The sequence below is a fragment of the Tiliqua scincoides genome, chromosome 4 (assembly GCF_035046505.1).
Source record: "Tiliqua scincoides isolate rTilSci1 chromosome 4, rTilSci1.hap2, whole genome shotgun sequence".
NCBI classification, from domain to species: Eukaryota; Metazoa; Chordata; class Lepidosauria; order Squamata; family Scincidae; genus Tiliqua; species Tiliqua scincoides.
In genome coordinates, this window is record NC_089824.1 from 38,634,040 (window position 1) to 38,646,175 (window position 12,136).

Genomic DNA, 12,136 nt, shown 5'->3' on the forward strand with positions numbered 1-12,136 from the left:
GGATATTTGAGTCACTATTCTTAAGTATATACTTCTTTGCTGAAAATTTTGCTTTCCATCAGCACACACATATGATTGCTGTTGACATTATACAAAAAGGGGATGGGATACTTTACAATAAAATACAGAGGTGTCTACCCAGAAAACCACTTGCAGCAGAGTCCTAACTAACTTTCCAGCACTAATGCGGCCTTGCCCATGGGACACAGGCTACATCCTGTAGTGGGGGACAGTCACAGAGGCCTCTTTAAAGTAAGGGGGGAAAGTTCCATTGTCTGAAGGCTGCATTTCAGCTGCATCAGCACTGGAAAGTTGGTTACAATTGAGCTGTTAGTCACCAGAAGGTTGTGTGTCTCAGTTTTCGATCCCACTACTGACAGAGTGCATGAAACTGGAGTGCAGAAGCAATAGCAAAGTATGATGGGATCAGAGTGAAGGCCACATGCTGATAGTAGATCAGTGAAGTGAAGCCTCTCACAGTTTTGTTCACCTATTGGATGGATGGAGAGGGAAGCAGCAGACACATTTTAGAGCAGGGGTGGGCAAACTTTCAACTTTAGAGATCTTGGACCTTTAACAATTGTATAGAAGAGGGAATTTCAGCAGGTGTAGCTTGTCATCTCACAGATGACGAGCTGCACCTGCTAAAATTCTCTCTTCTATACAATTGTTAAAGGTCCAAGATCTCTAAAGTTGAAAGATTGCCTACCCCTGTTTTAGAGCTTCTTCCAGCCATACCTAACAAGTAGTGGTGCTGTGAGGTGTTTCACTGAGCAGAGTTTCACAGTGCTAAACTGTTGATGAAACCAGGAACTCTCACCCCAGCATGCTCAGCTTTTTGCACCAATATTCAGCATGATATATCTTTCTGCAGCTGAACCCTGATATACCTACCCACCCAGTCAGAAATTCTAAATGCACTGGCTGGATCATAGATACGATTTGTTTCTTTTCTTTTCACCTGCTGCATGTCAATATGGAAACCTGTATTGGCTCAAAGATCACTGTGGATAGTTAAGAACCAAGCAAGTGAGTGTACTGTGAAACCTTAAAGTAGGGCATTTGAGAAGATGGGGTCTTAAAATTAGACAAATTGCATAATTTAAAGCCAATCTTCCTTTTTTTAAGCTCCATTCATTTTTAGTACAGTGTCCCATTTAAATGACAAGGTTAATAATATCTTATTAAGACAACTTGTCATTGTGCGTTGGGAGGGGAGGAAACCCAATTTCTCAAAATTGGCAGGTTACAAAATGTTGTGGGAATAATCTTTCTTAAAATACCTTGTTCAAATATTTACCTTTTGGTTAACCACAGGTATATACAATGTATAGGTGTTGATTTCTTTAAATAATATAGTATGTGAAGCTGGAGCCGTTCTTATAAATATCTTTGGGATATTACCCTGTGTATATACATGTTATCTAAAAATAACAGTATCTTGTCCTCTTGTAAATATTGTGCTTTTTTCCAACCATGTGTCCTTGTTTCTCAGATGTAAGCCAAACGTTAACAATGATTCCCCTGAGAAGTGTCAGTCTGTATATCATATTACTCTTCTAACCCACACAGGCCCTCTGATTGTATGCCCCAAGAACATTTCCCACCCTACCCCTCAACCAGTTTCTAAAAGCAAGAAGTACACACACAGTACTAGTGTACAAGAGTTGCAATCTAAGTGTCTCTCTTACATGAACAAATGACATTTCCATTTGGGGGTGGGGGGCAAATTTCACCCCAGTCTCTCATATTCCTTCAGCCTCCATACCCATGGAATGCATTTTCAGAGTGAACACTCAGAAGCCTATTTGCAAGGGGGTGCTGTGCTGATGAGAGCATCACAAATTTGTCCTTGGATTAACACCAGCTTTTACTTACCAAAAGCGCGTGCGCGCTCTCTCTCTCTCTCTCTCTCTCTCTCTCTCTCTCTCTCTCTCTCTCTCTCTCTCTCTCTCTCTCTCTATATATATATATATATATATATATATATATATATATATATATATATATATATATAATTATAATTTCTCCACAGCCTTGTGGTCTTTCCCAGAATTGCTTTATGTGTAGGAAAAATTTATGAAACATCTTTGCAAACCTACAAAGCTACATGGTGGTATTCTGTGCCTACCAACTGAAAGGGCAAGGCAAAAAGAATATATTGTCCTAAGACCTTTTGATCATTCTCCATATCTGTCAGCAACATTACCATGCGTTCTGTTGATCAGGCACAAAGCTTTGACTCTCTCTTGCATTCTTCTCTGTCCATTCCCCCTTCCATATCCAGTTACTTGTTTTACCTCTCTGTGTACAATATTTTCAAAATCTCCCCATTCCTCTCTGTTCCCTTGCCTATAATGCTGGTTCATGTCCTGATCATCTTCTGCCTTGACAATGGTCGTCGTCTTCTTCTGACAATGGCGTTATTCTGTCTCTCATCAGTCTTGTTATCTCTGTTCAAAATTCCACAGCCAAAATTATTCATCTCTTCAGTCTTGGACCGCATAACATTCCCCAGATCCCTCCACCAGTTTCCCACACTCTTCAATATCGAGCACAAACTCCTTCTGCTTACATTTACATTGTGCTCTGCTGCAGTTCTACCCATTCTTGCCCTTTGTTATGAATGAGAATCATTCTCTGAACATGTATTTCTACCTTCATATCCCTCTTTAAAACCTTTTTTTTCCACTTGACCTTGAACTCTTCAATCCTCACTCTCAACTAACCAACAGTTAAATTCATGTAACTATTTGCCCACATTCATCAGTCCCCTCCCTATGTTTCCCTCATTTTCTGTTTTATATTATAAGCTCCATAAGGGCAGGTATCTGTCTGTTAACCAGGGGAACACCTTAAGGTTCTATGTGCACTGATGGTGCTGTATACATAATTGAGTACATGGGTGATACACATACACACTTCAGGCAGTAGTTGGCTGTCGGTGGTTTGTGGGCCGTAAGCCCACTTCTGTCTGCCCTTCATTTACAAGGGTCGCCCAGAAAGTAATGCACCACATTTTTTTTCTTCAACAATTATTTATTGAACACAATGAAACTTACACACAAGAAAGAATGTTGTTTCTTCTACACTCCCTATTTTTCCACGTAATCTCCGTCCAGTTCTATGGCCTTCCTCCAGCGAGACACAAGGGCATGTATGCCCTGTCGGTACCACTCCTTGCTCTGGTCACGAAGCCATTTCTTCACTGTGTGAATCACCTCTTTGTCATCCTCAAAATGTCTTCCGCGAATGGCATCCTTTAATTGCCCAAACAAGTGGAAGTCTGAGGGAGCTAGGTCAGGGCTGTAGGGTGGATGGGGTAACACAGTCCAACCCTGTTTAGTGATGTGTTCCGAAGTCCTCAAATTTGTGTGAGACCGAGCGTTATCATGTTGAATCAAACATTCAGCTGGGTTGTTATGGCGCCAAAGTCGCTGGAAGTGCTTCTTGAGTTTAGTTAATGTCTTCACATAAGCTTCAGAATTAATGGTGCTGCCTCATGGCATCACATCAATGAGTATGACGCCCTCACAGTCCCAAAACACAGTGATCATGACCTTACCGGCGGAAGCAGTTGCTTTGAATTTTTTCTTCTGTGGAGATTGAGGATGACGCCATTCCATCGACTCGTTTTGTTTCGGGCTCAAAATGGTGAACCCAGGTTTCATCACCTGTCACAATCCTGGACAAGAACGCTTCCCCCTCATCTTCAAAACGTTTCAGCAACTCAGAAGAAATGTTTTTTCTGAGAGATTTGTGGTCCACCGTAAGACAGCGCTGAAGCCATCGTGCACACACTTTTGAGTAATCAAGAGCACGGATGATTGCATCCACACTTCCTTTGCTGATTGACAGCTTCAGCGCCAACTGCCTAGTCTTTATGCGTCGGTCCTCGCAAATGAGCACATCAGCAAGCTGCGTCTTGTCAGGTGTGACAGCCGTGGATGGCCGCCCCGAACGCTGCAAATCTTAGAGCTCTGCCGAATCGTCTTCTAATGGCCTCACCCTCTGTGCCCAGCGACTAACCGTACTTCTGTCGACTGCAGATTCTCCATAAACTGTACACAAACGTTTGTGAATGTTCCCAACAGTTTCTTTCTCCGCAGTGAGAAATTCAATGACGACACGCTGCTTGTAACGTACATCACTTACAGACGCCATTTCGAAACACTGCTGCAGCTACGCTATCTGTCTGAAGAAACCAAAAATTTGTGTGCGCACTCCTGAAAATTCAAATAATGTATATCTAAAGTTTCGCATTTGTACCATTACTGTAGGCTGAGAAAAAAAATGTGGTGCATTACTTTCTGGGCGACCCTCGTACTTATACCATTTTAGTGGCTATAAAAGGAGTGTTTTAATCCCATGTAAATTTCTCATTGCTGGCCTTATTATTATTATTATTATTATTATTATTATTAACAACAGTATTTATATACCGCTTTTCAACTAAAAGTTTGCAAAGCGGTTTACAGAAAAAAATCAAACTAATGGCTCCCTGTCCCAGAAGGGCTCACAATCTAAAAAGATGCAAAAGAACACCAGCAGACAGCCACTAGAAAAGACACTGCTGGGGTGAGGTGAGCTAGTTGCTCTCCCACTGCTAAAAAGAGGAGCAGCCACTTGAAAAAGTGCCTCTTACCCAGTTAGCAGGGGTATAGTGGGTAAACTGCCATAAAATTGGTTTTGCCATCCACACATTGTCCCTTCCAGGAAATACACCATTCTAATCTAAAAACATGCATTGTTAACCAGCATTGAATTGTCATTGTCGTGTCAAAAGAGTTAGGCAGGGAGAAGGGGGCAGTTAGACCTTTTTGCCTGCACTGTGACTGTAATTAGACTTCTAGATATGCTGGCGCTCTAAAGTTGTAGTTCAGTAAGACAAATGTGAAGGAGACATTATGGAACTCAAATTCAGGTTTCTTGATGGGGATATCCCATGAAGTTTCCATGCTTGTGGAAGGGCCGTTACGGTAAAAGGTGAATAATGCAGAGAGAAACATATTACAGATATCTTACACAGATATAGTTATTAATGTATTTCAGGTGTATCACTTCTGATTTGAAATGCTTTGAGTACATTATCCCAATAGTTCTTACTACAATCCTGTAATGTAGGGAAGTACTAGCCATTATTGCATTGAAGGGCCAAGGCTAAGGAATGGTAATGGACCACTGATAAGTTCATGGCAGCAGAAGAGTTGAGCTGGGGTCTTCTGGTTTACAGCTAATTTTCTGAATTGCTGTGCTACAATAACAAATTTCTGAAAGTCATTGTTAAGGTGTTGTGGATGTTCTAAAATATTAACTCCAGATTAATTTTTAAAAATTATTTTGAGACTTTAATTAAAAACTTTCATGTTTCTGCCCATATAGCTTTTACTAATGCACGGCAAGCGCAGTTGGGAAGGATGTTACCAAACCAGAATTTACCACTTGACATCACACTGCAGAGTCCATCAGGTACTGGAGCTTTCCCGCCCATAAGAAACAACAGTCCATATTCAGTGATACCTCAGCCCGGAATGATGGGCAGTCAAGGAGTTATGGGAAATCAAGGGAACTTAGGAAACAGTAGCCCAGGTAAGAACTCAGTTACTGTTTTTTTTATATCTTGAGTTGACTAAGAGTTTACCTTTACCTTTATATATAACTTCGCATAGGATTGCAGGTTTAATTACTGTACAAACTTACAACCCAATTCTAACGTGACTACCCGTGCCACGATACAGTAGTGCCAAGACTGCCGCTGTATCCGGCACAAGCAGAGAGGTAGCTAGATGTCACCTCAAAGTAAGGGAACATTTTGTTCCCTTATCTCATGTTGTGCTCCACAGCCACTATGGGTCTATGTGGATGCGCTGCAGTTCAATCGCTGTCACAGAACCGAGTAGCTTTCAGGTCCAGGAGGGGAGATAAGATCCGATGGCAGCATCCCAGGCCTGATCCACCCCCTCCCACAACACCCTCCCCCTGCCCAGTTTCACCCTTTCCACCACCCTGAAACACCTCCACCAACGGTTCCCAGGGCCTCTCCAACCAGTGTAGAGGCCCAGCACCCACCCATGCTGGCCTTCATGTGAGCTCCTTCCTCTTTTTGGCCACCACAAAGTGCTTCAAGCACATTCACGATGGCAGTCTCCCTGGAAGTGCGCACAAGACCTGTGCTGAAGGGCAGTAGATCAGGCCCTTAAGCACCCTTGCTTAGAACGTAAAACCCATTGAAATCAATGAAGCTTACTTCTTAATCGTACCTCAGTCTATGCCAGGGGTGTCAAACTCATTTCATCCTGGGGGCCACATTGGATTCAGGGCACCTACTGAGGGCCGAACTCCAAATGTGGCACCCGGAAGTGACCTGAACACAGGAAGTGATGTCACTTGTGACATCACTTCCTTTTTTAAAACAAGCTAAGGCTTCTCCCTCGCTCTGCTACCACACCCCACCCCAGACCCCATTCTGCCACCAGGCATCCCCTGCCTGCCAGCCAACCAAGATGCTGCGCACGGCTGCTCCAGCCCTCAGTCACCACTTGCAGCCGAGGGCGAGGCCGGCTCGCAGCCAGAGGGAGGGCCGGAGATGCCATGCACAGCTGCTCCAGCCCTCGGAACTCTCTCCAGCCGCAGAGCTGTGCTCGCGGTTGGAGCGAGCTGGGGTGGGGCAGCCCCAAACTCCCCCAAAGCTCGGGGGGCTTGCAGAATGGCTCTGCGGGTCAGATGCAGCCCACGGGCCTTATCTTTGACACCCCTGGTCTATGCCATTATTTCCCCTCAAAGAATAAAAAAGTTTTTAATAACAATAACGCCGAATACGTGTGTAGTGCTTTCTAGTGTTCAAAGTGCTTCACATTAATTATTGTCTTGTAATCCTTGGCTTACCTTTCAAGGTTGCTGAGTTCTGTTCAAGTTGTGATTTAACTCTTCATATGTTTGTTTTAATAGGAATGATTGCTAATAATGCTCCTCGGCCCACCATGCCATCAGGAGACTGGGGAAACCAAGCTGCTGCTGTGAGGGTAACCTGTGCTGCCACGACAACTGCCATGAACAGACCAATCCAGGGAGGCATGATACGTAACCCAACATCTAGCCTTTCAATGAGACCCAGCAGTCAGCCTGGCCCAAGGCAGATGCTCCAAACTCAAGTCATGAATATGGGTAAGCCGGTGATGTCACTAGGGTTTGCGTCACCTGGTGCGGGATGCCAGCACGTCACCCCCCATGCAGTGGGCAGGCCAACACCCTAGGTGGTGGGCATGATGATGTATCATCACTCCGCCCCCACTGGTTTTTGGGCTGTACCTTTTGATCAAACAAAGATAGAACACATTCTGCATGCAATTACACATTGAGTGATATATAACATGCTGGTATTATTCCTCCAAAGTGTGATTTTGGTCACTAGTGGTGCCACCCGCCCCCCAGGGTGTCAACTTACTAACACCTTATTGCAGCAGTTCTCAAACTTTTAGCAATAGGACCCACTTTTTAGAATGACAATCTGTCCAAGACCCACCAGAAGTGATGTCATGGTGGAAGTGACATCATCAGGCAAATTAAAATAAATAAGTATAAATAATTAAAGGAAAACAAATAATTAAATAAGCAGAAACCAGCTGTGGTCCACCAACTGAATTTCCTCTGTAGCCTACCTGCAATAGCACCCCTCTCCAAAATCAGTAAGGTTTTCAGCCCTAGCCAGTACCCAGTTCAATTTAAGAACTTCTGTTTAAACCAGATCACTGTCAGGATCTACCTGGCTTCGCAGGTCTCAAAAGTATCAGCTGAAGCCTCTGCTTTGATCCTTTTTAGTGGGGGAGGGAGGCTGGAGTACTTATTTAGCTGCAGGTGCATAGGATCAGGACCATTCTGATAGCCTTGCACTCTCCTTCACCTGATCTTCCACAACAGCCAAGGCACGTTTGCTTACTCGTGAGTAAACGTGACCATGAGGCTTTGTTTCACTTTCCATAGGGCTCAGTACATTTCTCTGCTTGGTGAGAGGGACTTCCTTCTCAGGTGTTTTTGGGGCTGCATTCATTGGATCAGGACCATTCTGGTGTCATTGGATTCCTCTCAGCCTGCCCTTTCCTATGAACTAAGGCACGTTTGCCTGCTCATGAGTAAACGCGCTATGCGACTCACTTTCCATAGCGATCCATGCATTTTTTGTTCTCCGGTTTTTTGGCCATAACTTTTGATAGAAAGGAGATATTTCACTCAGGTTTTATGCATTGATTTTAGCATGTCACCTCCCCCAGTGTGTGTCACCCCCCTGTGCGCGTCACCCAGTGCGGTCCGCACCCTTCCAGTGACGCCACTGGGGTAAGTTAGAGTTTAGTTGCAGTGGATTATATGCTGATTTGTGTGAGCAGAAAGAAGCTTGTGTAGGGCGACCTCCTACTCCATAGTAGCCCCCTGTGACTCCTCCAAAAGTTGGAGAGTTCTTAGGAGTTGGAGAGTTCTGAGAGTTGGAGTATTCTTAGGTATAGAATTAAACGTACCTAAGGTGCCAGGGAAAGAAGGAATCTTTTGAAATCAGGCCAGAGGCAGCTTCCATTGACTATTCATAGCAGCTTCACTGCTCACAGAAGATGTCTCCCTTCCCCCTTTTTTAGCAGTTCCCTCTTTTCCTGCACCACATAACCATCCCTTTCTCAAGGATTCCCTGCCCTCAGAAGAGGCTTTTCAGGGAACAGCTATGAGGCAGAAGAGACAGGGTGGTTCCCTCTTTCAAGCTTCCTTCTGCTCACACAGGTCATGATGCACCCAATATGTTACACTTTTCATGAATTTTGAATGATCAAAAGCAGAAAAGAACTAGCTTAAATTAGATGCAGTACAGCTGTTCTCTAAGAGGCCTGTACAGTACAGCACCAAAAGAATATGTAGCAGATGAGGCTTTAATGCCAAGAATTGCTTCACAGCTTTGTAACCACACAGGAGCAGATTTACAGCTCAGTCCTACCAAATCTCGCCCCTCCCCACTGATGCAGCCAACAGGGCACACACTGCACCCACGGGGGGGGGGGGGAGAGAGCAGTTTGAAAGGTCTCCTCAGAGTAAGTGAACAGATAACTTCTGTTCACTTATCCCAGGGAAAGCCTCCATCACCACCACCATGGGACTTCTCGAATCTATACCTTCTATTTAGCAAGCATAAGTCCGAGTCATGTAATGGTGGCAGAAAGGAAGATGGAAGGGGTTAGAATATCTGCATGCATAAGGGCTCATTTCCTATTTCAGGGTAATTTCCTATTTTGGTGAGGTGGGTTGCATCAGTATAGCTGTTTTCCCACCAAGCGACTAAGGCAGGTTTTCTATTCATGGTAATGAATGTTATTACAAAAGGTGGAACTCCAGCCTGTGGGACCTTGTAGTGTCCCAGTGTGCATGGAAGTGTTCCAGGCAGTCTTCTCTCCCATTTATAAAATGGGTTCGCTCTAGGAAGCACAGGTAGGCAGAGCAAGGGAATGTTTGTATTGTGGTAAACCTCTCTCTTCCTTGTGATTAGTGGGTATGGGGATATTACCTCAAAGATTTGGAGTGTACAGGCAGCCATTTCCACTATCAGCATGAATCATACCTATTTACCCATGATAACCTTTGGAATTTTAGGTATTTGTGGTACTAAAGATTGTTAGAACATGAGAAGTGGTACATCAGGAGACAAATGCTGACCTAGTTGAGAAATGCTGACCTAGATGGTTCAATGGTCTGATTCAGTATATGGTAGCCTTTGTGTACAGACTGGTACAGTTAGACCACAGATGAAATTCGTTCATTTATTTATTTGTTAGATATGTATTCCGCCTTTCCCCTCGAAGGGCACCCAAGGCGGCTAACAATCAAATTTAAAATACAAAGTAAAATACAAATAAACATTAAAAATAAAAAACCATTAGAAGCCATTAAAACAAGATAAAATACATATCAGCAGCAGACTGAAAGCATGCAGTGAAAGACATAATTTATAAAAGCAGCCATTGTAAGGCTTCAAAGGCTTTCCTGAATAAAAATGTCTTTAGGCCCCACCGGAACATTAAGAACAAGGCAGCTGTCCTCAATTCAAAGGGGAGAAAATTCCATAGTGCAGATGCCACCACCGAGAAGGCCCTGTTTCGGGCCACCATCCCCTTCACTGCTTTCAATGATAGCACAACCAACAGGGCCCCTTCTGATGATCTCAGAGAACAAACTGGACTATACGGAAGAAGGCGGTCTCTCAGATACGCTGGTCCCAAGCCATTTAGGGCTTTAAAGGTCAAAACCAGCACCTTGAATTCATCCCGGAAACGAATGGGCAGCCATTGCAGCTGCTGGAGCAGCAGCGTGACAGAGTCAAACCACCAACCTCCAGCAACTATACATGAGCTGCCGCGTTCTGCACTAGCTGTAGCTTCCAAACTGTCTTCAGGACCAGCCCCACATAGAGCGCACTACAATAATCTAATCTTGATGTCACCATGGCATGGACCACCATGGCCAGATCTGCCTGAGACAGGTACATCCACAGCTGGGCAAAGGCACCCCTGGCCACAGTTGACACCTGGACATCCAGGAGGAGCTGTGAGTCCAGGAGAACCCCCAAGCTGCAAACCTGCTCTTTCAGGGGGAGTGCAACCCCATTCAGAGCAGGGCAATAGTCCAGCACCTGCATCGTGGATTTCTGCACCAAGAGGACCTCTATCTTGTCCGGATTTAATTTCAGCTTGTTTGCTCTCATCCAGATCCCAGCTGCCTCCAGGCAGAGCTCCAGGACAGAGACAGCCACCCTAGAGTCCGGTAGAAAGGAGAGATAGAGCTGAGTGTCATCCGCATACTGACAGCACTCAACTCCAAATCCTCGGATGACCTCCCCCAGTGGTTTCATGTAGATATTAAACAACATGGGGGATAATATAGAATCCTGTAGCACCCCACACCTCAAGGGCCAGGGTGCTGAACAGGGGTCCCCCAGTACCACCATCTAGGATCTGTCGGCCAAGAAGGACTGAAACCACTGCAAAACAGTTCCCCCGGTCCCCGCCTTGGCCAACTGTCCCAGAAGGACACCATGGTCGATGGTGTCTAAAGCCGTTGAGAGGTCCAAAAGAACTAGCAAGGATGCACTCCCTCCATCCAGCCCTTGGCAAAGATCATCCACCAAGGCCGGCTGTCCCAAAGCAAGGTTGAAAGGGGTCTAGATAATCCACTTCATCAGGATCCTCTGGAGCTGAGATGCCACCACCTCAATCACTTTGCACAGAAATAGGAGGTTCGAGACTGACCAATAATTATCCAGTATAGAAGGTCCGGGGGGGGGCTTTTCAGGAGGGGGCAAACCACTGCTTGCTTTAATGCCAGAGGCAACACCCCCTCGTTCAGAGATGAATTTACTACCCTCTCTGTCCACTCAGCTAGTTCCTCCCAGCCAGATCTAATCATCCATGCTAGGCACGGATCCAGCAGGCAGATGGACGGCCTCACACTCCAAAGCATCCTGTCCATATCCTCAGGTTCTACAAGCTGAAAAGAATCCCACAAAACAGGACTGACAGGTGCCACGGGGTCATCACTAGACATTGTCAACGTGGAGTCCAAGTCATGGCGAATCCGAGTGATTTTATCCACAAAGTGTCTGGCAAACATGTCTCAGCGGACTTCCGTGTGTTCCTCCTGATTGATGGGGTCTGATGGAGAAGACCCTGTATAGATGCAATGGTGGCAGTGCGCTTGTGCAGCTAGACATTACACAAGGCTAGCTAGACATTACACAAGGTGTCGGGCTAGCAATGATGGTCTGAAAGCATTAAGCAGTCTGAGGTCACAGTCCACAGTGATGAGTCTTCCAAGCTCCTAAGTTTCAATCCACTAGGTGAAGAGCCACGGGCAAAGAGCCCTTTGGCTCTTCAGCTTGCACTAAAGCTTGCGCCTCTGGCAAGCCAGAGGCCCGTTGTAGGCTCACCTGAAGGGAAAGAGCAATGAAACCTTCAGAGCTGGTTCTGCTTCCCAGCAATCAGGCTGAAAGGACCTGCTCAACTGTGAAATTATGCTTTAAACTTGCAAAACAGAAGTGTGAATATATTTTTTAGAGATTTTTACCTTGCCTGCCTTTTGTAATTCAAGGCAGTTCAGTCATAAAAACATA

At 45.0% G+C, this 12,136-nt stretch overlaps 1 protein-coding gene across 6 annotated transcripts in view; it reads left to right on the forward strand.

The window, feature by feature from the left end:
- The window catches only part of NCOA2 (nuclear receptor coactivator 2), a 197,899-nt gene that overhangs the window by 166,215 nt on the left and 19,548 nt on the right, over positions 1 to 12,136 (forward strand). For all 6 annotated transcript variants that reach the window (XM_066626615.1, XM_066626620.1, XM_066626617.1 and 3 more), the window contains 2 exons: positions 5,383 to 5,589; positions 6,949 to 7,164. In XM_066626615.1, the coding sequence (XP_066482712.1) occupies positions 5,383 to 5,589; positions 6,949 to 7,164 (423 nt within the window). The remainder of the gene's footprint in view (positions 1 to 5,382; positions 5,590 to 6,948; positions 7,165 to 12,136) is intronic.